Source organism: Phyllobates terribilis, unplaced genomic scaffold, assembly GCF_046119375.1.
Source record: "Phyllobates terribilis strain yellow unplaced genomic scaffold, ASM4611937v1 Scaffold_3__8_contigs__length_932513732, whole genome shotgun sequence".
NCBI lineage: Eukaryota > Metazoa > Chordata > Amphibia > Anura > Dendrobatidae > Phyllobates > Phyllobates terribilis.
Genome location: NW_027362763.1, coordinates 499,571,426 through 499,593,757, shown reverse-complemented (window position 1 = coordinate 499,593,757; position 22,332 = coordinate 499,571,426). Strand labels below are relative to the sequence as shown.

At 40.7% G+C, this 22,332-nt stretch overlaps 1 protein-coding gene across 4 annotated transcripts in view; it reads right to left on the bottom strand.

Annotated features, from left to right (window-relative positions):
* LOC141259656 (heat shock factor protein 2-like) overlaps positions 1-22,332 on the bottom strand; it is a 56,324-nt gene that overhangs the window by 10,989 nt on the left and 23,003 nt on the right. The window contains exons 4-12 of one of the 4 annotated variants that reach the window (XR_012318447.1): positions 15,735-15,859; positions 13,316-13,379; positions 10,934-10,983; positions 9,748-9,820; positions 5,129-5,253; positions 3,485-3,619; positions 2,212-2,263; positions 1,733-1,802; positions 1,245-1,349 (exon numbers count right to left, since the gene is read on the bottom strand). Coding sequence is in view for 2 of the 4 variants with exons in the window: in XM_073675946.1 (XP_073532047.1) it covers positions 1,293-1,333; positions 1,733-1,802; positions 2,212-2,263; positions 3,485-3,619; positions 5,129-5,253; positions 9,748-9,820; positions 10,934-10,983; positions 13,316-13,379; positions 15,735-15,859 (735 nt within the window). In the remaining 2 variants the exon portion in view is untranslated. The remainder of the gene's footprint in view (positions 1-1,244; positions 1,350-1,732; positions 1,803-2,211; positions 2,264-3,484; positions 3,620-5,128; positions 5,254-9,747; positions 9,821-10,933; positions 10,984-13,315; positions 13,380-15,734; positions 15,860-22,332) is intronic. The other 3 variants (XR_012318448.1, XM_073675946.1, XM_073675945.1) reach the window with 3 other exon arrangements.

The following is a 22,332-nucleotide window of genomic DNA, read 5'->3' as shown; positions in this document are numbered from 1 at the left end:
GTGTTTCAAGGAGAAAGAATGCCGAGTTGCATCCAAAGAACACCATACTTACCGTGAAGCATGGGGGTGGCAACATCATGCTTTGTTTCTCTTCCAAGGGACCAGGAACACTGATCCGTGTACATGAAAGAATGAATGGGGCCATGTATCGAGAGATTTTGAGTGCAAACCTCCTTCCATCAGCAAGGGCATTGAAGATGAAACGTGGCTGGGTCTTTCAGCATGACAGTGATCCCAAGCACACCGCCAGGGCAATGAAGGAGTGGCTTCGTAAGAAGCATTTCAAGGTCGTGGAGTGGCCTAGCCAGTCTCCAGATCTAAACCCTATAGAAAACCTTTGGAGGGAGTTGAAAGTCCGTGTTGACCAGCGACAGGCCCAAAACATCACTGCTCTAGAGGAGATCTGCATGGAGGAATGGGCCAACATACCAGCAACAGTGTGTGCCAACCTTGTGAAGACTTACAGAAAACGTTTGACCTCTGTCATTGCCAACAAATGATATATAACAACAAAGTATTGAGATGTACTTTTGTAATTGACCAAATACTTATTTTCCACCAAAATTTGAAAAAAAAATTTCTTTCCAAATCAGACAATGTGATTTTCGGGATTTGTTTTCTCATTTTGTCTCTCATAGTTGAGGTCTACCTATGATGTCAATTACAGACCTCTCTCATCTTTTTAAGTGGGAGAACTTGCACAATTGGTGGCTGACTAAATACTTTTTTTTCCCCACTGTATATGATGATAATATGTAGCTATGGTCTGGTGGTATTTTTTTCATTATATGCGAATATTATTATTGCAAAATTATAAATCTTATATAGCAGCATTATTGGAAATCTAGGTCTTGTAGTAAATCTAGATTTCCTCCAGGCAGATTAATATTAGTAATAGAGACCCCATCTAAGAAAGGGGACAGCATGGGACTGTGTGCTTTCAAATACCAGGGTTGAATATCAGTTGCAGGCCAGGTTGAAAATGAGGAGGGGCACTCAGTCATTCTAGCTAGAGAAGTTGCTGTTTTTACTGTATCATGAAATATTAAAAAAAAAAAAGTTTAATTTGTAATCATCAATAACTAGGTTTTGTAGCTGCTCGTCAGATACCAATCATATTTCCCTGAATACTTAATTTCCATTCATGTTAGATAATTCTGATTATAAATACAGTGATTCAATTAATGGTCCATGATAGCATCCAACCACTTGTTACACCTTTCCTTAGAGTACGAGGTGTGTACCTTGCTATTTCTTTGCATCATGGGCTTCTTTCCGTCACACTTGGTCCTTCACTTATTCAGGTTGCCTCGGCAACCCTCCTTTTGCCACCCTATAAGAAGCTGAACCTTAGGGGATGTTAGAAGTCTTGTGGAGCACTTGTGCTTCCCTGGTACCCCTCCAAAAATCTCTACTGAATTAGTGAAGGTCAGTATGAGGTTGGCAAACTGTGGCTCCTAGTATGGCCTCCCAGGTCATTTTACAACAAGAGACTACCTATGATATGCCCTTCTTTCTATTCATTCACACTAAATAATCCCACATTAGATATACATACTTGTGAATAAATTTCTAATGACATCTAGGGAGCGATAGCCATTTCCCATTTAACACTGACCAATTTGCTTATTCACCAGTTAGAAAAGGTTTCCAGGTTTATATGAATTATTTTTCTCTTGGATGACCAGTTATACTCTTAAACATGGTGTTAATAGCATAAGACGTGCTTTACCAGATTCCCCATAGTAATTCTTGTCCTCTTCATCCTCAGAGCCGCTGTATTCCACTCTGTGCTTTGTTACCTGAGATTTTGGACATACGCAGAAAACATTTTACTACAGTAAGTACGCTATAGTGCTTACAGTGTGGTGGCATTGAAGAAAATCATTTCACATCAAATACTTCAGCTGGTATGTACACAGCTCAGATCGTAGAGGCATACAGGGACCAATCTGCTCCAATTATCAATGGATGGCCCAAAATACGGGCCAGGGAAACAGCCATTCACTGAACATGGAGGGTGGAAGCCACCTAGGACAATATATTCTAAGTTTAAGATAAGTCGTGCTGCTTGCTGCATTTCAGAAATCTCCATGATACGTACAGTCATAACTTTGGCATAATTCTTACTAATGCCTCAGAGAACTAAGAATACTTTCTGCAAAAATGGTTCTCACCAAAGAAGTGTTCAGCTTCTCAGTTGCTACTCACCACTATATGCTTTTCTGTGCCGTTTTTCATTCTTCTGCGGGTTGCTGTTTGTCTACAATGTGGTGAGTAAAGAAGACATATTAGAAAATCAGATCCATACATTACGTTATTAAATGGCATGCTAAGAAAAACCTGTATCTTATGTGATGGCAATACCGACGTGTCCTATGACGGCTGTGACACTAAAAACAGCATGTGTGTAAGAAACATTACTGCAGCTGAACGATCATACAAGAAGGTCAAATATACCACCAGATTGGGGCGGAATTACACCATTTATGGATCATGTTCTGTAGGTGTATTTGCTCGCATGGGGTTAGAACCCTTGTCAGGAAAAACAGAAATCCCAACAGGAGGTCGAAGAACGAGAAAGGAACACATGTGGTTTTAGAAAGAATGTTATAGGAGTTCTTTGTGTGTACAACTGGAATATGTTATTCACTACGGTGGTCTCGCTATAATATACATTGAAAACTGGTGCACCCCTATTAAACAGCATTCCTTGATAGCAGTGCTGAGAAGTAATAAGAAATGTTTTCTTTGGGCAGGAAAACTGATGCAATAGACACCCAAAAAATTGAAAGGAATTTGTCACCAGGTTTTTGCCACTTAATCTGAGAGCAGCATAATGTAAGGGCAGAAACCATGATACCAGCGTTGTGTCACTTACTGGGCTGCTAGCTGTAGTTTTGATAAAATCACTGTTTTATCTGCAGATTATTGCTAGAGGACTAGTAATCCTGCTGTCATGTAGTTCTCCAAAATCATGAGCTCTGTAACAACCCTGCCTCCAACCCCGATTGGCAGCTTTCTGTGTACACTGTGCATAGACAGAAAGTGGTGTGGTTGAGATTATACAGACACCATCATCACTTCTGGTCTGGCAGACACCGTTGGAGCGGAAGCTGGGGTAGATTATGAAGGCAAATATGCTTCTTTTTTTTTCTCTTTCACCAGGGTAGCTTCCCACTGATCACTTTAAACGTATGGGGAAAAACCCTGTAACTAAAATGCAATGTAATGACCACACAGTAATGTAATACACTCCAGTGGTGCCGTGCAATGTGCATTTTGATGCGTGCTAAAAACAATGCAATTAAACTACATTCCACTTCTTCCATGATGACTGAAAGTGTATGCAAAGTAAACTATGTAGCGTTTCGCTAAAATCCGTGTCCACACACCACACTATTAGGGAAATCAGAAATTGTGAAAATCATGCATTTAACGCTTTTGTAACTATTTCTAACAGTCATAAAAGGTCATCACTTACTTATCAGCGGTCTTTGTAAAGGAGTGGCTGTGGCTGGAGGCAGACTCCTCATTTACCATTTCCTCGCTGTCACAGGAGGATAAATCAGAGATGTCATCAGAGTCATCAGTCTGATAGCTTTCCATGTCATGGGGTCTGTGATAGAAAAGCAGCAGTGGCTCAGTGTATCTATACAATGCTAGTAGGAACTAAGAAAGAACATAGTGCAGCATTACTAACAAATGAGCAAAAAGGGGACTATTTAGGTTTTCAACCAGATCATGTGAGAGTGAATACCCTGTAAGGCATCTTGAATTATACCCAACTGCATGAGCAGCAGCACAACTGGAGATGGCCATTATGCAAGTTTGGCCAAGGGAGGCAAGAAAAGAATTTTGGTGGAAAGAAAAGTTAAAATAAATTTATCTCTATAGATTCGAAAAAAAATTAGCCCCCAAAAAAAAAAAAAACGTTAAAGAAAATAGCTTAGAAATGCTTAAAGGGAACATGTCCGTTTCATGCTGCATGTCGCTTGCGCATCATGAATCAACTGACCCTATCTGCACAGAGTTGGGGAATGTAGGGAGAGACCGGACTTGTTCAGTGGTCTTCAAGGCTGGCTTCTTTTGGCACCACTCTAGCTGGTTGACCGGTCTCTCCCGATGTACACACAAACCACAGGCAGCATTGTAGTAACCGTCCCAACTTACAGTACCGCTCACAATCGGCTGAATGAAGGTTCGCTTCGACGAGCCAATAATCAAGAACAAGCTTTCGTTAAAATGTTCATTTGATGATTAACGGTTTGTGTAAACATGCCGACAATCACCCGATGAACAAACAAAACGCTCGCTCATCAGGGGATTGGATCATTCATGCAGACATAAAAATTATTCTCAGCAGCACATTATCTTATGCAAATATGCTGCAGATACAGATATTCCAAGAGCACAGAATGATTGTTCTGTAAGCACGGGAGTTTTGGAAGGCCTTTCTAAAGAACCGCCGATCGGTTTGTATATAGCCAATCGGAGGATGTTTACCAGCTGCAGTAGGCTTGTCTAAATAGGCCCTAGAAAGGAGCCTCTCCATTCTCGTAAGGAGTCTTCTTCATTGATTTCTAAGCATACTGTGCCTGGGTACTGCAGCATAGTCTCCTGAAGCTTCCCGTAGAGAGCTACCATTCCAGGCATATATCTGCTAAGAAAAGTGTGGAGCTGTCAGGTGATGGGGAGCTCGCCATATTACCGCAGTGCCCTTGGTGGACATCATATCCCCACCAATCTAATATTGATGGTCTATTATTAACAGGGTTCCAAAAAACTCCTTTAAAGTAAAACTGCTTGTTTATAAGCAGGGCTGTGGAGTCAGTAAGCCAAACCTCCGACTCTGACTCCTCAATTTCCATGACACCGACTCCCTCATACACGGCTCATGTTTAAGAGATAAGTTTACTGTAACACAGATTCATCTCAGCTAAAAGTCTAGACCCTTAGATCAGCAATAGGACAGACATTTAACTTTCCCAAATTCTTATAAAAAAATATTCCATAAACTGCATTGAACTACTCTACCCAATTTATTATATATATTTTAAGAGTCGGAGTTGGTCCATTTTATACTGACTCCGACTCCACAGCCCTGTTTATAAGTGACTTAACGTACATTGAAATCTTCAGCATTTCATTATTTGCCTCTTCTGTAGAGCTGTCAGGATCTTCTCTCAGGGGTCGTTTAATGCCCCTGCTCGACTTCCTGTCCGTTGACCATGTGGACCTGTTGTCGTATGCCTAAAAAATAAGAACAGTCAAATCATAGGGCAGGCTTTTCAATTGTATTATTAACCCTTTCCCTCTACAGCCTATTCTCATTTTTTGCACTTTTGTTTTCCACTCCCCTTTTTCAAGAGACATAACTTTTTTCTTTTTTCTGTTTATAGAACAGTGAGGGCTTGTTTTTTTTGTGTGACTAGTTGTAGTTTTCATTTATTTTTTTTTCATGGTGATCATTGTACGGTAAAAATGACCTGGAAACACATTCTCTACGTCAATACGATTACGGCGATACCAAAGTTGCAAATTGTTTGAGTCTCCATTTTCTGAGAACCTTAACATTTCTAGTTTCAGTCGCTGGAGCTGTGTGAGGGAGTGTTTTTTTCCTGGCGAGTTGACTGTTATTAATATCAATTTGGGGTACATACAATATTATTGCCTTTTTTGTTTTAGGGGTGTAGGAGTGGTGACCAATCCCGGACTTTTATAGACACAGCAATACCAACTATGTTTATTTGTTTAACTTCTTCATTTTTAATGGGGGAAAACCCAACAGCCCCACCAATCAGCAAACTGCTCCAGGTCTCTCATATTTGAAGGGTGCCTTCCCCAACAGCAATTTTAAAGATCTCTCCACAGGTATTCAATGGGATTTTGATTCGGACTCACTGCTGGCCACTACATAGCTCTTTAGCACTTTGTTTCCATCCATTTCTGGGTGCTTCTTGAAGTATGTTTGGGGTCATTGCTGGAAGACCCATGACCTAGGACACAAACCCAGCTTTCTGACACTGGGCACTATATTGAGGCCAAAATACTTTGGTAATATTCCGATTTCATGATGTCTTACACACAGTCAAGGCACCCAGTGCCAGAGGCAGCAGAATAACCCCAAAACATCCTTGAACCTCCTCCATATTTGATTGTAGGTACTGTGTTCTTTTCTTGGTAGGCCTCATTCCATTTTCAATAAACCGTAGAATGATGTGCTTTACCAAAAAGCTCTCTTCATCTCATCTGTCCACAAGATGCTTTCCCAGAAGGATTTTGGCTTTTTCACGTACAGTACAGACCAAAAGTTTGGACACACCTTCTCATTTTTCTGTATTTTCATGACTATGAAAATTGTACATTCACACTGAAGGCATCAAAACTATGAATTAACACATGTGGAATTATATACTTAACAAAAAAGTGTGAAAAAACTGAAAATATGTCATATATTCTAGGTTCTTCAAAGTAGCCACCTTTTGCTTTGATGACTGCTTTGCACACTCTTGGCATTCTCTTGATGAGCTTCAAGAGGTAGTCACCGGAAATGGTCTTCCAACAATCTTGAAGGAGTTCCCAGAGATGCTTAGCACTTGTTGGCCCTTTTGCCTTCACTCTGCGGTCCAGCTCACCCCAAACCATCTCGATTGGGTTGAGGTCTGGTGACTGTGGAGGCCAGGTCATCTGGCGTAGCACCCATCACTCTCCTTCTTGATCAAATAGCCCTTACACAGCCTGGAGGTGTGTTTGGGGTCATTGTCCGGTTGAAAAATAAATGATGGTCCAACTAAACGCAAACCGGATGGAATAGCAGGCCGCTGCAAGGTGCTGTGGTAGCCATGCTGGTTCAGTATGCCTTCAATTTTGAATAAATCCCCAACAGTGTTACCAGCAAAGCATCCCCACACCATCACACCTCCTCCTCCATGCTTCACGTTGGGAACCAGGCATGTAGAGTCCATCCGTTCACCTTTTCTGCGTCGCACAAAGACACGGTGGTTGGAACCAAAGATCTCAAATTTGGGCTCATCAGACCAAAGCACAGATTTTCACTGGTCTAATGTCCATTCCTTGTGTTCTTTAGCCCAAACAAGTCTCTTCTGCTTGTTGACTGTCCTTAGCAGTGGTTTCCTAGCAACTATTTTACCATGAAGGCCTGCTGCACAAAGTCTCCTCTTAACAGTTGTTGAAGAGATGTGTCTGCTGCTAGAACTCTGTGTGGCATTGACCTGGTCTCTAATCTGAGCTGCTGTTAACCTGCGATTTCTGAGGCTGGTGACTCGGATAAACTTATCCTCAGAAGCTGAGGTGACTCTTGGTCTTCCTTTCCTGGGGCGGTCCTCATGTGAGCCAGTTTCTTTGTAGCGCTTGATGGTTTTTGCAACTGCACTTGGGGACACTTTCAAAGTTTGCCCAATTTTTCGCACTGACTGACCTTCATTTCTTAAAGTAATGATGGACACTCGTTTTTCTTTACTTAGAATTTGTATTATGGCAAGAAAAAAGCAGCTAACAGTCTATTCAGTAGGACTATCAGCTGTGAATTCCACCAGACTTCTGCACAACACAACTGATGGTCCCAACCCCATTTATAAGGCAAGAAATCCCACTTATTAAACCTGACAGGGCACACCTGTGAAGTGAAAACCATTTTGGGTGACTACCTCTTGAAGCTCATCAAGAGAATGCCAAGAGTGTGCAAAGCAGTCCTCAAAGCAAAAAGTGGCTACTTTGAAGAACCTAGAATATAAGACATATTTTCAGTTGTTTCATACTTTTTTGTTAAGTATATAATTCCACATGTGTTAATTCATAGTTTTGATGCCTTCAATGTGAATGTACAATTTTCAAAGTCATGAAAATACAGAAAAATCTTTAAATGAGAAGGTGTGTCCAAACTTTTGGTCTGTACTGTACATTTTGGCAAACTGCAGTCCACTTTTTTTTTTTTTTTTTTTATCTCAGTCAGCGGTGAGGTCCTCCTGAGTCTCCTGCCATAGCGTTTCATTTCATTCAAATGTCCATAGATAGTTTGCGCTGACACTGATGCACCCTGAGCCTACAGGACAACTTGAATTTCTTTGGAACTTGATTAGGACTGCTTATCCACCACCCGGACTATCCTGTGTTGCAACCCTTCAATTGTTCTCTGCTGTCCATATCCAGGGAGATTAGCTACAGTGCCATGGGTTGTAAACCTCTTGATTATGTTGCGCAATATGGATAAAGGAACATCAAGATCTCTGGAGATGGACTTGTAACTAGTGTTGAGCGAATTTGTTCGGCATTTCAAATTCGTGTCCCTGACTTGCTGCGTGACAGAGTGGCAAATCAGGGATATTCATGGGCGGAGCTGATTTTTTTGGCGCGAACAAGTCGGAACCCCGTACACAAACACGAATTTGAAATGCTGAACAAATTCGCTCAATACTACTTGTAACCTTGAGATTGTTGATATTGCTCAACAACTTTGGTTCTCAAGTAATCAGACAGTTCTCTTCTCCTCTTTCTGTTCTCCATGCTTAATGAGGCACACACAGACACACAGTGGAAAGATTCTCCCCTTTTTATCTGGTTTCAGGTTTGATTTTCATATTGCCCACACCTGTTACTTGCCACAGGTGAGTTTTAATGTGCATCACATGCTTGAAACTAAGTTGTTTATCCACAAATTTGGAAACGTGCCCACAATTTTGTCTGGCCCATTTTTTGGGGTTGTGTGAAATTATGTCCAATTTGCCTTTTATTGTCCATTTTTTTGGGTTATTCCAATACACACAAAGGAAATAAACGTGTATAACAAAACATGTGTAATTGCAATAATTTTCTGGGAGAAATACTTCATTTTCTGGAACAATTTCATGGGTGACAACACTTTCGGCTATGACTGTATATAATAGCAGAATGTAAGCCATGTAACATCTGAAAAGAAATGTGCCAGAAAATGTCATATGATTTGGTCTAATTTTGATTTTTTAAATATCCAATGGTGTTGCCTTGATGTAATGATCCATAGCAATTCACTCACTAGCCACTACAGCAGTCACAATAGGCTGATGCTTACTGTTTTATCGGGCTGACAAATTTCCTGCATAGATTGGGACGGAATAATGAGACTCATCTCCTTATCGAGAGAGGAATTTACAGCTCTGTAATACTAATGGATGCCTAGATTAAGCAGAATACTAGCACTATACACTAGTAATGCGCTGTATGTATCTCCTTAGCCACATGTGGTCACTTGGGTATAGCCTGTATGTCATTAGAGTCTATGGTCACACATGGAATACTTGTTGCACACATTTCTGGACTTTCATTCATCAGAAGGCGTTTTCTTGGAAAGCACCCCGACCTGTAATGGCGCAATTCAGACATCCGTAATTTCTACAACAAATCTGCCACGGTACTATGCTGGCGATATTATACTATATGACAGTTCTGTCGATTGAACCTCATTTGTTTCAGCTGCCATAAAGTTTTTTGTTTTTTTTAATTAACATCAAAAGCTGTTCAGAGACTGTAATGATCAAACTCGGCCATTGGTCCCATTATCTTCAAATAAGAATACCCCCCCCCCCCAAAAAAAAGAAAAAAAACCTACAGCCTCCTATCTCAATAGGAAACTATAACTGCTAAAGACCCAGATTACCTAAATCAGTGCATTAGCTATACACTGTTCAATCTTCCCATAAACTTTTTATATAAGGGTTAGAAAAATGCATTTGATAAAGAAGATTTTACCTGATCAGGATTCTGAGTCGATTTGGACATTGCCAGCTGGTTGTAATTTCCCGTGCTATCAATCATGAGGGGTCTAAACACAGGAGGGGGGGACATTTTTTCTTGTTAGTAATGTGAAAAAAGTAACAAGGAAAAAAAACAGCCAATATAACAAGTGGGAGACCAAATACATGTAGGGTCCAAACAAAGCAAGCAGGCGATTATAATAGAGACAGGGCTGCATAACCTCACAGTGGCTGGGTTTTCCCAAAATGTGTGGAACAGCTATATTGGGAATTTGTCAGCAGGCTTATGCCATGTAACCTGAGAGCAACATGGGGTGGGAGCCAAGACACTGACTTCAGAAATACTGTATATCACTTACTGGGCTGTATGATTCAATAAAATCAGTGTTTTATCAGCAGGATATTATCACTGACTAGTGCTTGATGGTCCAACCACACCACCAGCACTGATCAGCAGCTCTCTATCAATATATATAACGCTGAAGTGTGGGCAGGGCTCACGATTCCAAGCTCTGCTATATCTGCAGCAGAGAAAACTGGGATTATGTCACAACTGCTACACCCGATAAACTAAGTGATACTTCACTGGAATCAGAGTCTCAGTCACTACATCATGCTGCTTTTAAGATTACATAGCAAAAATGTTTGCATCAGGTCATTATGCTGAGAAGTGTAATCTTTACACCAGGCACTGCACAGAAGCAGTACAAGCTCAGTGTAGACCAGTGTATCCCAAACTCCAGTCCTCACGGCCCCCAACACATCAGGTTTTCAGGATTAGCATTGCACAGGTGAGAGAATCTGTGGCAATTTCTGGTGCCTTGATAATAATTTCATCACCTGTACAATACTAAGGAAATCCTGAAAACATGATTAGCTGGAGGCCGTGAGGACTGGAGTTTGGGAAACACTGGTGTAGACCATGTGCCAGCCCCGTCATAAGAGGACACCCACTGTAACAATCTCTACAACTACAGATCAAGACCAAACAAGTCTGTGACGCAGAAGTAATCGATGCCTGATTGCTTTTAGCAAAGCAGATGGATGTCATTTTCAGAAAATGCCAGAATTTAAGATATTTGTTCTGCCAAAGTGTCAGATAGTTCGGGAATCCACAGCTGGCAACACAGAGTTAAAGCGTCAGACATTTACAGTGTAGCATAAATGCATGATGTACTCACTGAGTTGTTTGCAAAGTGGCAATTTGTTCAAAAGACTGCGAAGCTGTAACCTACAAATTAAAACATAGCAAGAATCACTTTCATTACCTTAGCAATATTCACACACACAATGCTGTACACATCTGTGCACAGTATCTGCTTAAAAAAAAAAAAGAAAAGAAAACCTACATGAAGAAAAGTTTTAAAGTGCCAAACAGCCATTACTGGTCTATAAAGTAGCAAAGTAATAGTCCCCTTCCAAAATTACTGCTGCCTCCATAGTCCCCTGCTGTTTTAGGTCTTCACAGCACCAAACATTGTGCCATCTTGACATGTTACCACTTCACCAGTCACAACACTGATGCGACCAATGATTGGCTGCAGCAGTCACATATCAAGCTGATTCAAGATCCCTGGAATCAGGAAAACAGACCTTTGGGGTGCAAGGGAAGTGTAGACCAGTTTGTTTAATATAATCCGCTTTATAAGTGTTAGGTTCGCTTTAAGAACACCCACATGTCAGCAGGATTTCGCTTAGTAAACTACAGGCAGTGTCATGTTGGGGCTGCTGCACTGATTAATATGATACCTGAGGTGAAGAAATCCATTTTGTGGTTCTGTTGTAATTGGTATTTGCAGTTTTGAAGTTAATGATATGCCCGTGCTCCGGGGCAGGACTGTAGGCAGGGACTTTCCTTGGTGCTCTAGACCAGATCAGCAAGATAAGACCTGCCCATAGGTCCGCCCTGAAGCACAAGTATGTTCCTCATTATAGAGACAGCCAGAGGTGGGCATGTGGGTAGGTCTCATAAGCTTATCTGGCCTAGAGCACCAGGATAAGCCCCTGTCTACAGTCCTGCCCTGGAGCACATCATTAACTCAAAACTGCAAACACTGATTACACCACAACCACAAGAAAGATTTCTTCACCTCGGGTATCATATTAATCAGAGCAGCAACCCCAACATGACACTGCTTGTAGTTTACGTGGAAAAATCCTGCTGACAGGTTTGCTTTAATGAATTTGGCCACTTTCTAGTCAACATTTCTAAAATGTCCTAAAATGTTGTCTTTTGACAAAGCAGTTAAATACAGCACTGATCCGTGGGGCAGGAGACCTTGAAATGCAGTGTGTGCGAGAGGAGGTAACTGTTAAAGAATGAGCAGATACAGATCAGGCTGCTTGTATGTGTGCATGGAAGGAATACGTGAAGGAGCCAGGGAAGAGTCATGTTACTCAATCACGGGACTGCTGCCATACTGAGTGCTGCAGATATGGCAGGTATCAATGTACAAGGTTTACAGGACAATGGACAGCACAGAGAAAATCATGGATAAAAGTACATTAAACGGTTTGTGTCTGCACAAAACACTTTAGAAATGTAGCTAGAAAGTGGGCATCCCCTTAAAAAGCTGTAATGTACCCTCTGACAAATTAGTTGTTGACTGCTTCCCATACCCTCTCAAATCACAAGTCTCATAAAAAAGGGCAGAGAAAGTACCGGCCCCCCTTCCTTCTCCTCGGTGTCTTTAGTTACTGTTGTTCAGAACATAGATTTCTGAACATTTACAGCCTGCAGGCAGAGAAAGGGGTAGTAGAGGTTTCTGGAAGGTGCTAAACTGCCAATATGCCCAAAATAAGGCATGTTACAATGTATCACATTACGGTACGTCAGAGTTGTGCTAGTGATGTAAAACAGGGAACCCATCACTTGATTCATGCTGCCCGAACCACAAGCAGCATGAATCAGAGCCTGGCTGTGTGATTGCAGCCGGGTAGATTTTTCGCTGAAACACTCAGGTGCTTCAGAGAAAAAGTTAGAAGAGTCGGAAAATAACTATATGAATAGGCTAAGACTAGTCATGCTCTGCTCCAGGAGAATAACTGGAATCAAGCAACAGGTTCCATTAGAAAAAAAAAGGAGAAAAAGCACGGCAGTCGCCAATCACATTGATGGGTAGGGGTAGGAATTACTTTTCTTCTGTAAATATGCCAACAGAATACATTCTAGATCAATGACCCATCTTAGCAGAGGGATCCATCATTTGGAATTACTGGTTGACACCACCTATAGAAGCTCATATAGTGGTCAGATCAATAGTCCATATTTTTGTAATATTTGTTTATAAGAAATGAAGGGATGAATAAAATTCATCTTACCTGAATAGGTCAGATCATATAGTCACAAGATGAAGTAAAGAGCCACACCAAAAATAAAAGCAAATACATTTAGATTGGTGCAGATTTACTGTGACTACAATTCTCCAACACCACAAATGGTGGATCCAATGGCAGGAGAAATGAGAAAATGCTTGAAGGCGATCTATTAGTGTGGATTGTGATTATACCCTTAGACATAACTTTAGGAATTTGGCTACAGCTGAAACCTACTGAATACTCACAGTTTCAAACTGTGGCGGTGTTGGTCGTAATTGTAGGACCTCCTTCCACAAGGCCTCATTTTCCCTTTAAAAATAAATAAAGGTTTACTGAGGTAATAAAGTGCATTACGTTTTACTGATCAGATCAAAGGCACACATGAATGCCGAGCTCAGACATAAGAGACCCCAGGACCAATATTACTACATATAAGAACTAAAATAACAGCTTAAACCGTTATGGGCCACAGACAATTTTTACTTCTTGCGCTTTTGTTTTTTACTCCTCTTCTAAGAACCATCATTTTTTATTTTTCCTGTTGACATAGCCATAGATAGGCTTGTTTTTTTTGCAGAACAAGTTGTAGCTTTGATAAACACCATTCACTTCTCCAAATAATGTAAATAATGAAAAATGGTGAAAAATTCCAAATACAGTGAAATGATAAATAAAACACTTGTTTTTGCAGTGTTCACTTTTTGGTAAAAAACAAACAAAAACACAAAAATCGCAAGGCAATAGGACTGTACAGGTCAGTACAATTACAGCAACACCCAACTTGTATACTTTCCCCATTATATTTTGCAGGCACTTTAATTGTCTGAGTGGGCAGCCTTGTTTAATTGGTGGGTATCCGGGTCCTGAAATCTCCAATTTTGACCTTCATAACCAAGCCAAATTTTTCTTTTAATTCTGACCAGTGTCACTTTATGTGATAACTATGGATCCCAGTGATTCTTACTCTTTTTTTTGTGACACATTGTACTTTATGTTTGTGGTAAATTTAGGTCATTCTGTTTTGCGTTTGTGAAAATATTGAAATTTTGGCAAAAATGTAGAAAAATTTGCAATTTCCAAACTTTCGATCTTTAGATCCTTAAACAAATTAGTCATGCTATATAAAATAATTAATAAATATCATTAAGAGCTTAGTAGCAATTTCTCATTTTTTCAAAAAATTTGCAAAAAAACATTTATTTATTTTTTTTTTTTTTTATAAGGACCGGCTCAGATTTAAGCTCCCTTCACGCCTCCTAATTTTACCGATACTGGAAAAAACAGTACCAGTGTTATCAGTGTCAGTTTTCCAACTGTGCTTTATCCGTGCCTACGTGTGCATCATTTGTGTACCACGTACCGGAATAAAACGCAGAACAGAAATTACAGTTGTTTAGGTGAGATAGATATGGGGTAAAAAGAGAATGGATGGATGGACAGACAGATAGATAGATATCCGTGAGGTATATAATTAATGCCTTGCGTGTGTAGCTTACGGTATATGTATTAACCTAATAAATAGATGAAAAAAAAAATGATGTGGGGTCCCCCATTTTTGATAACCAGCAAAGGTAAAGCAGAGAGCTTTGAGCTGATATTAGCAGGCTGGGAAGGTCCATGGTTATAGGGCCATTCACAGCCTAAAAATTCCAGCCTGCAGCCGCCCCACAAGTGACATGGGATGAGATGTACCCATGTCAGTACGGTAGAACATCTCTCTTAGATGTTACAGCAATTTTTCCTGGTAAAGTAGAGAGTGAATCACCCAGTACATAAATTTGATTTTGCTGTGATTGTACAGACCCACAGAAGAAACATGGTTTTAATATGAAATGTTTTTAAAGGGAACGAGTCACCAGGTTTTTGTCACCTAATCTGAGAACAGCGCAGTGTAGGGGCAGAGACCCAGATTCCAGAGATGTGCCACTTATTAGGCTAATTGCTGTAGTTTTGATGATCTGCAGATAAAACATTGATTTTAAATCACTAGAGGACTAACAAACATGCTGCCATGTAGTCTTCCATATTCATGAGCTTCATATAACCCCACCTGTGATTGGCAGCTTTCTGCCTATGCACGGTGTACACAGCAAGCCATTAATCAATGGTGGGGGCAGAGTTATACAGAGCTCAGCATTCAGAGAACTGTTAGATCTACAGATAAAAACAGGGATTTTATCAAACCTGCAACAAGCAGCCCAGTAAATAATACATGACTGGAATCAGGGACTGAGTAACTGTTGAGTGTTGTCAACCAACGCAAACTTATGCACATTAAATAAATTATATATAAAATTGTGTGTGATGTATATCTATCTATATCACACACACACACACACACACACACACACACACACACACACACACAATACAATTACAACTTGTCTAGCAAAGAGAAAAAAACTCATACAGCTCAAACTTTATTCTGGCTCTTGGGGTGTGAGGATGGAATAGGGAGAGTGACATCCGAACTGAAACTGGCTGCAGTGGGAAAGTTGTAATAGACCTAGAGTGCTTCATTTGATGGTCGTGATCAACTCGCCCATTCTAAATTATTTAGGATTGCAATTTTTTTTCCCTAGCCACACAAACCTATTTCTTAGGCAAAAAGGCTACATTTTCCTCTTATTACAATCCAAGTAAAGACATCCAGTTGGAAAGTACCTCTTCAGAGATTCAACAGCTGTATCAAGGACATCTTGTCTTGCTTGCAGCTGATGGAGAAACGTTAATATTTTCTGCATGTCATCTGGCCCAGTTTTACCTTCCTCAATACGGGGAACAGGTACCTGGCAGAAAGGTATTGTACACAATAAATGACAGAGCCTTGGTAAGGACGGGTCTCATTGTCTTTTGTAGCAAGTGTCACTCACCCGTGTCTTTGCAATCACTAACTGCCTCCACTCATCACTATTGAAAAGCTGCTACTGTGTAGACACATGGCCATAGTGATAGTACCACATTGTTTTGTATTGTGCAGTACGCAAATATGGGATCATATTTCTTATATATGGAGGAATGGCTTTACTTAAGGGGTGCTCCAATGTTCAAACGTTTTCACTTACTGGCTGCAAGACTGGTCAAGAGGAGTTAGAAGGAGTGGTGGGTCACTCAATGTATTGTCTATACTGTCATGGCCAAAAGTGTTGGCACCCATGAAATTGTTCCCGAAAATGAAGTATTTCACCCAGAAAATTATTGCAATTACACACATTTTTGTTATACACGTTTATCTCGTGTGTGTGTATATATATATATATATATATATATATATATATATATATATATATATATATATATATGTATATGTATATGTATATGTATATGTATATGTATATGTATATATATATATATATATATATATATATATATATATATATATATATATATATATATATATATATATATATATATATATATATATATATATATATATATTAGGAACAAACAAAAAATCTAGCAAAACAAAAAAGGGGCAAATTGGACAATTTCACACAAAACTACAAAAATGGGCCAGACAAAATTGTTAGCACCCTCAACTTAATATTTGGTTTCACACCCTTTGTAATAAATAACTGAAATCAATCGTTTCCAATAACCATCAACAAGCTTCTTACACCTCTCAACTAGAATTTTTGTACCACTCTTTCGCAAACTGCTCCAGGTCTCTCATATTTGAAGGGTGCCTTCTCCCAACAGCAATTTTAAGATCTCTCCACGGCTGTTCAATGAGATTAAGATCCGAACTGATAGGTGGCCTCTTCAGAACTCTCCAGCACTTTGTTTCCATCCATTTCTGGGTGCTTCTTAAAGTAGGTTTGTGGTCATTGTCCTCCTGGTAGACCCATGACGCAAATCCAGCTTTCTGACATGGAGCACTAAGACTCCTTTGGTAATCTTCAAATTTCATGATGCCTTGCAAAGTCAAGACACCCAGTGCCAGAAAAACAACCCCAAAACATCTTTGAACCTCCACCATATTTCACTGTAGGTACCATGCGCTTTTCTTTGTATGCCTCATTCTGTTTTCGGTGAACAGTAGAATGTGCTTTACCAAAAAGCTCTTTCTTAGTCTCATCTGTCAACAAGACTATTTCCCAAAATGATTTTGGCTTACATACATTTTGGCAAACTGCAGTCCAGCTTTTTCATGTCTCTGTGTCAGTAGTGGGGTCCTCCTGGGTCTCCTGCCATAGAGTTTCATTTTATTCAAATGTCGACGGATAGTTCTTGCTGACATTGATGCACCCCGAGCAAGCAGGACAGCTTCATTTTCTTTGGAACGTGATTGAGGCTGCTTATCCACCATCCGAATTATCCAGCGTTGCAACCTTTCGTCAATTTGTCTATGCCATCCACGTCCAGGGAGATCAGATACAGTGCTATGGGTTTTAAAAACTTCTTGATTATGTTGCACACCGTGGACAAAGGAAAATAAAGATCTCTGGAGACGGACTTATAACCTTGAGATTGTTGATATTGTTCAACAATTTTGGTTCTCAAGTCCTCAGACAGTTCTCTTCTCCTCTTTCTGTTCTTCATGCTTAGTGTGGCACACACAGACACACAATGCAAAGATTGAATCAACTTCTCCCTTTTTTAACTGGTTTCAGATGTGATTTTCATATTGCCCACACCTGTTACTTGCCATAGGTGAGTTTGAACGAGCATCACATGATTGAAACAAAATTGTATACCCACAATTTTGGAAAGGTGCCAACAATTTTGTCCAGACCTTTTTTGGGTTTTTGTGTGAAATTATATCCAATTTGCCTTTTTTTTCCCCTCAATTTTTCTGTGTTGTTCCAATACATACAAAGGAAATAAACATGTGCATAACAAAACATTTGTAATTGCAATTATTTTCTGGGACAATTTCAAAGGTGTCAACACTTTCTTTAAATGACAGGACCTACAGCCATCTAACAATTATTGTCTATCCAGTCAACAAGGGGCTTCCAGTAATGAGAAATTAGGCAAAAAAGGGTGTATGTTCGCTTGCTTCCGTAAAGAAAATTAACTTCAAATGGTAGCATAAGTGAAATAGTTTTACAAGAACGAGCCAATTTATAGAAAGCAGTGAGTGGAGGCAGAATCTCTACAGGGAAAGTTTTGATAAGTACATTTTTCTTATATACAATTTAAAAGCAGGAAAAACTCTGAAGTAATACAATACATTTTGCCTGAAATAAAGATGTATGAGTCTTCAAAAACTAATATTAACCTTGACGTGTTCGATACTTCCTATAGCTGGACCCACAAGACTATGATTTCTAATTAAACAGGTCATATTGATTTCTTAAAAAATAATCACCATCAGTTTAAAGAGGCTGAAGTTTATGCTATTAGACAGGTCAAACTGGAGTAATGACTATATTTCTGGTAACTAGGGCAGGAACAAACTAGGGCCAGGTTCATCAATGGTCTCAAGATCTTAGTATAGAACTGTGGCATGTAAACGCATCCGACTATATAGCGACTGTAATTAAGGGGAATATTTTTCTCTTCCGTCACAGTGCATTAAATATTCCTAAAGCCTTGTAAATGCGAGGGATTTCTTGAAGTGTACCTATCTTTTTTGATAAATCTGTAGGTGGGATGAAAATGTAAAAACACTAACATATATCTTTGAGGAAAAAGGCTATGTTCAAACTGAGTTTTTTGGAACAGATAAGCGCTGAAGCTCTCCTCAAAAACTCTTCTAATTCATTTCTATGGGAAATTCGTTTTACTGTTCATGAGCTTTAGGGAGAAAACAAAAAAGCCCAAAAAGGTTTTGAAAAACGACTGGTGGGGAAAAAAGAAAATGCCTCACTTATTTGAGGCGGTACCCCTCTAAACTAGGATTTGTCCAATCAAAAGACTGCAAAGAACACTTCAGGAAATTAACTCTACCCAAAATGTTTCCTGAAGTAGTTTCTGCTTGAAAAACTTGGTTTTTCAATACCTCAAAATAGTCAGAGTGCACATAGCCTTAGACATCTTCAACTTCTAGCAACCTATAGTGCCCCTTTCCCTTCAAGCCCACAGGAAAACATCAGCAATAAGAATAAAAAACAAAAGCTTGCGCTTGAGTAAAACAGTAAATACTGGACACAGAGGAGGGGGATGCAGCTGCAGCTTGTTACAACACTTGTAATCAGGGCTGTGGAGTCGGTACGCCAAACCTCAGACTCCTCAATTTCCATGACACTGACTCCAACTCCCTCATACATGGCTCATGTTTAAGTAATAAATTTACTGTAGCACAGATTCATCTCAGCTAAAAGTCTAGACCCTTAGATCAGGAATAGGACATTTCATAACTTTCCCAAATTCTTATGAAAAAATATTCCCCACAAACTGTATTGAACTACTTGTACCCAATTTATTACATATTTTAGGAGTTGGAGTCGGTCCATTTTATACCGACTTCACAGCCCTGCTTGTAACAGACACTAGGCCTGTCTAATGAGCATTTTATGTAATGATCGGTATTTTAAGTTGCTCAACTATTGTAAAAAAAAAAAAGAAGAAAAACAAATAGATCCAGAAATATGCATAATTTAAGATCACATGAAATTACAGAGATATGTAAAATGATTTAACATTGTAAGTGAAGGCAATTGTCAAAATACAGATAATTTTTTCAAGAAAAGAAAACTCCAATCACATTTTTCCTCACTTGATAAAGTATTTACTAGATCAGATCTGTTAAGCCATATAACCAGTCATCAAGAAATGACTATATGACAAGGCAGGAAAAAACTGAAGGGGGGCTTCTCTAGTCACCCCTGTGCCGGTGTCTGAGACAACGCTGTAGTCTCTGGCAGCTCTACAATTTTTTTTAGGGAATCTGTCACCACATTTGACCTATCTAAACTAATAGGCTATGTGCCCACGATGCAGAAATGCTCCGGATTTTTCCTGAGCGTTTCTGCATCTCCCTGGCAGAAAAAACACATGCGGATTGTACATGCGGATTGTACATGCGTTTTTCCTGCCAGGGACATGCGGATGTGAAGCGTTCTTCACATGCATTTCCGCATGCGGGTTGACAAGCGCTTTCTATGCGATTTTAGCATCACTTGGAAAGTGCTTGACAACTTGGTCACACTATATAAATCCATGCAACCGGCATGGATTTATATAGTGTGACTGTAAAGAATGGTAAAAAAATAAGTCTATACTTACCTTCCGATGGCCCCCGGAGTCTTGCTTCACTCCGTCCTGGCTTGCCGGCAGCTCGCGGTACACTACACTGAAGGACCTGCCGTCACATGACTAAATGACGTCAGCGCAGGTCCTTCAGTCCACCACGAGCTGCCGGCAAGTGAAGACAAGGAGACTGGGGGCCATCAGAAGGTAAACATTTATTTTTTATTTTATTAATTTTTTTCACAGGTTCTATGGTACCCGGGTCCGGAGGAGAGTCTACTGTCCTCCACACCCAGGTACCATCCACACATTGAAAAGTTTGGATTCCGCATGTACAGATGCAGTAATGCAGAATCCATGTGTTCCAATGCAAGTCAATGGCGGCGAAAACACAGCGCTTCCGCAAAATAATTGGTAGTGCTGCGTTTTTTTCCGCAATGATAACCCGCAGCGGAAATTTCCGCAGCATGTGCACAGCACATGCGGATTATCATTGGGGAACATGGCAGGCCTGCTACAATGGGTTTAAGCGTTTCTGCAGCGTTTTTGCGGCTGCAGAAACGCTTACAAAAAAAAAAGGGATTTTTGGTACTCACCGTGAAATCTCTTTCTTGGAGCCTTCATTGGGGGGGGGGGGGGACGACACAGGACCATGGGTGTATGCTGCTGTCACTAGGAGGTTGACACTAGGCAAAAAAAGAAAATAGCCCCTCCTCTGCAGTATACACCTGCCTACAGGCATTAAGCTCATCAGTTAGTGAGTAAAGCAGTAAGAGAAACCATAACGTAAACAAATATACAATGCCCAATGGGGCACCTCAGAGAAAAACAAACTGGATGCCCAACGGGGCCAACTGGAGGAACATATGAACAAACTCAGGGAGGGTGCTGTGTCCCCCAATGAAGGCTCCAAGAAAGATTTTACGGTGAGTACCAAAAATACCTCTTTCTTTATCGCTACATTGGGGGACACAGGACCATGGGACGTCCTAAAGCAGTCCCTAGGGTGGGAGAACCAAGAAGGGCCACAAACTAAGTCGGACTGCGGGCAACTGCAGCCTGCAGAACCTTCCGTCCAAAACTGGCATCAGCCGAGGAGTAAGTGTGGACCTTTTAAAACCTTGAAAAGGTATGCAGAGAAGACCAGGTTGCGGCCTTACAGATTTGTGAAGCCGAAGCCTGATGGCGAACCGCCCAAGAGGCCCCCACCGCCCGGATGGAGTGAGCCCTAACCCCCGGAGGGGGAGGTTTGCCTGAGACGCGATATGCCTCCAGAGTGGTTGAAGGTATCAAACGGGCGATGGTTGACTTGGAAGCAGGAAGACCCTTGCGACGCCCCTCAGGAATGACAAAGAGGGCGTCCGAAAGCCGAAAGGAAGCCGTTCTAGAAAGGTACACTCGTAGAGCTCTGACCAGATCCAGTTTATGCAGAGATTTTTCCAACGGATGCCGTGGAGCCGGGCAGAAAGAAGGCAAAACAATGTCCTCATTGATGTGGAAGGAGGAAACTACCTTCAGCAAAAAGGAAGGGCCCGGCCTCAGCACTACTTTGTCTTGGTGAAAGACCAGAAAGGGCGACCGACATGAGGAGACTGCGAGCTCCGTAACCCTCCTAATCGAGGTAACAGCCACCAGAAAAGCCACCTTCCAGGAGAGAAGAGAGACTGAGATGTCCTAAATGGGTTCGAACGGAGACTGTTGGAGGACGGTTAGGACCATATTAAGGTCCCATGGATCCACTGGGGGGCGATAAGGCGTCGCCAGGTGCGCCACCACCTGAAGAAAAGTCTTGACCTGAGGCCGGGCAGCCAAGCTACGTTGGAAGAGGATGGACAAGGCCGACACTTGACCTTTGAGGGTGCTCAAGGAGAGACCCACCTCTAGGCCAGACTGAAGAAAGGCCAGGATGACTGGTAACGAAAAAGACATGGGAGCTAGCTGATCTCCCTCACAGTGACGAAAGAAGGCTTTCCAGGTTCTGTGATACAGTACAGACCAAAAGTTTGGACACACCTTCTCATTTAAAGAAATTTCTGTCTTTTCATGACTATGCTATGAAAATTGTACATTCACACTGAAGGCATCAAAACTATGAATTAACATGTGGAATTATATACTTAACAAA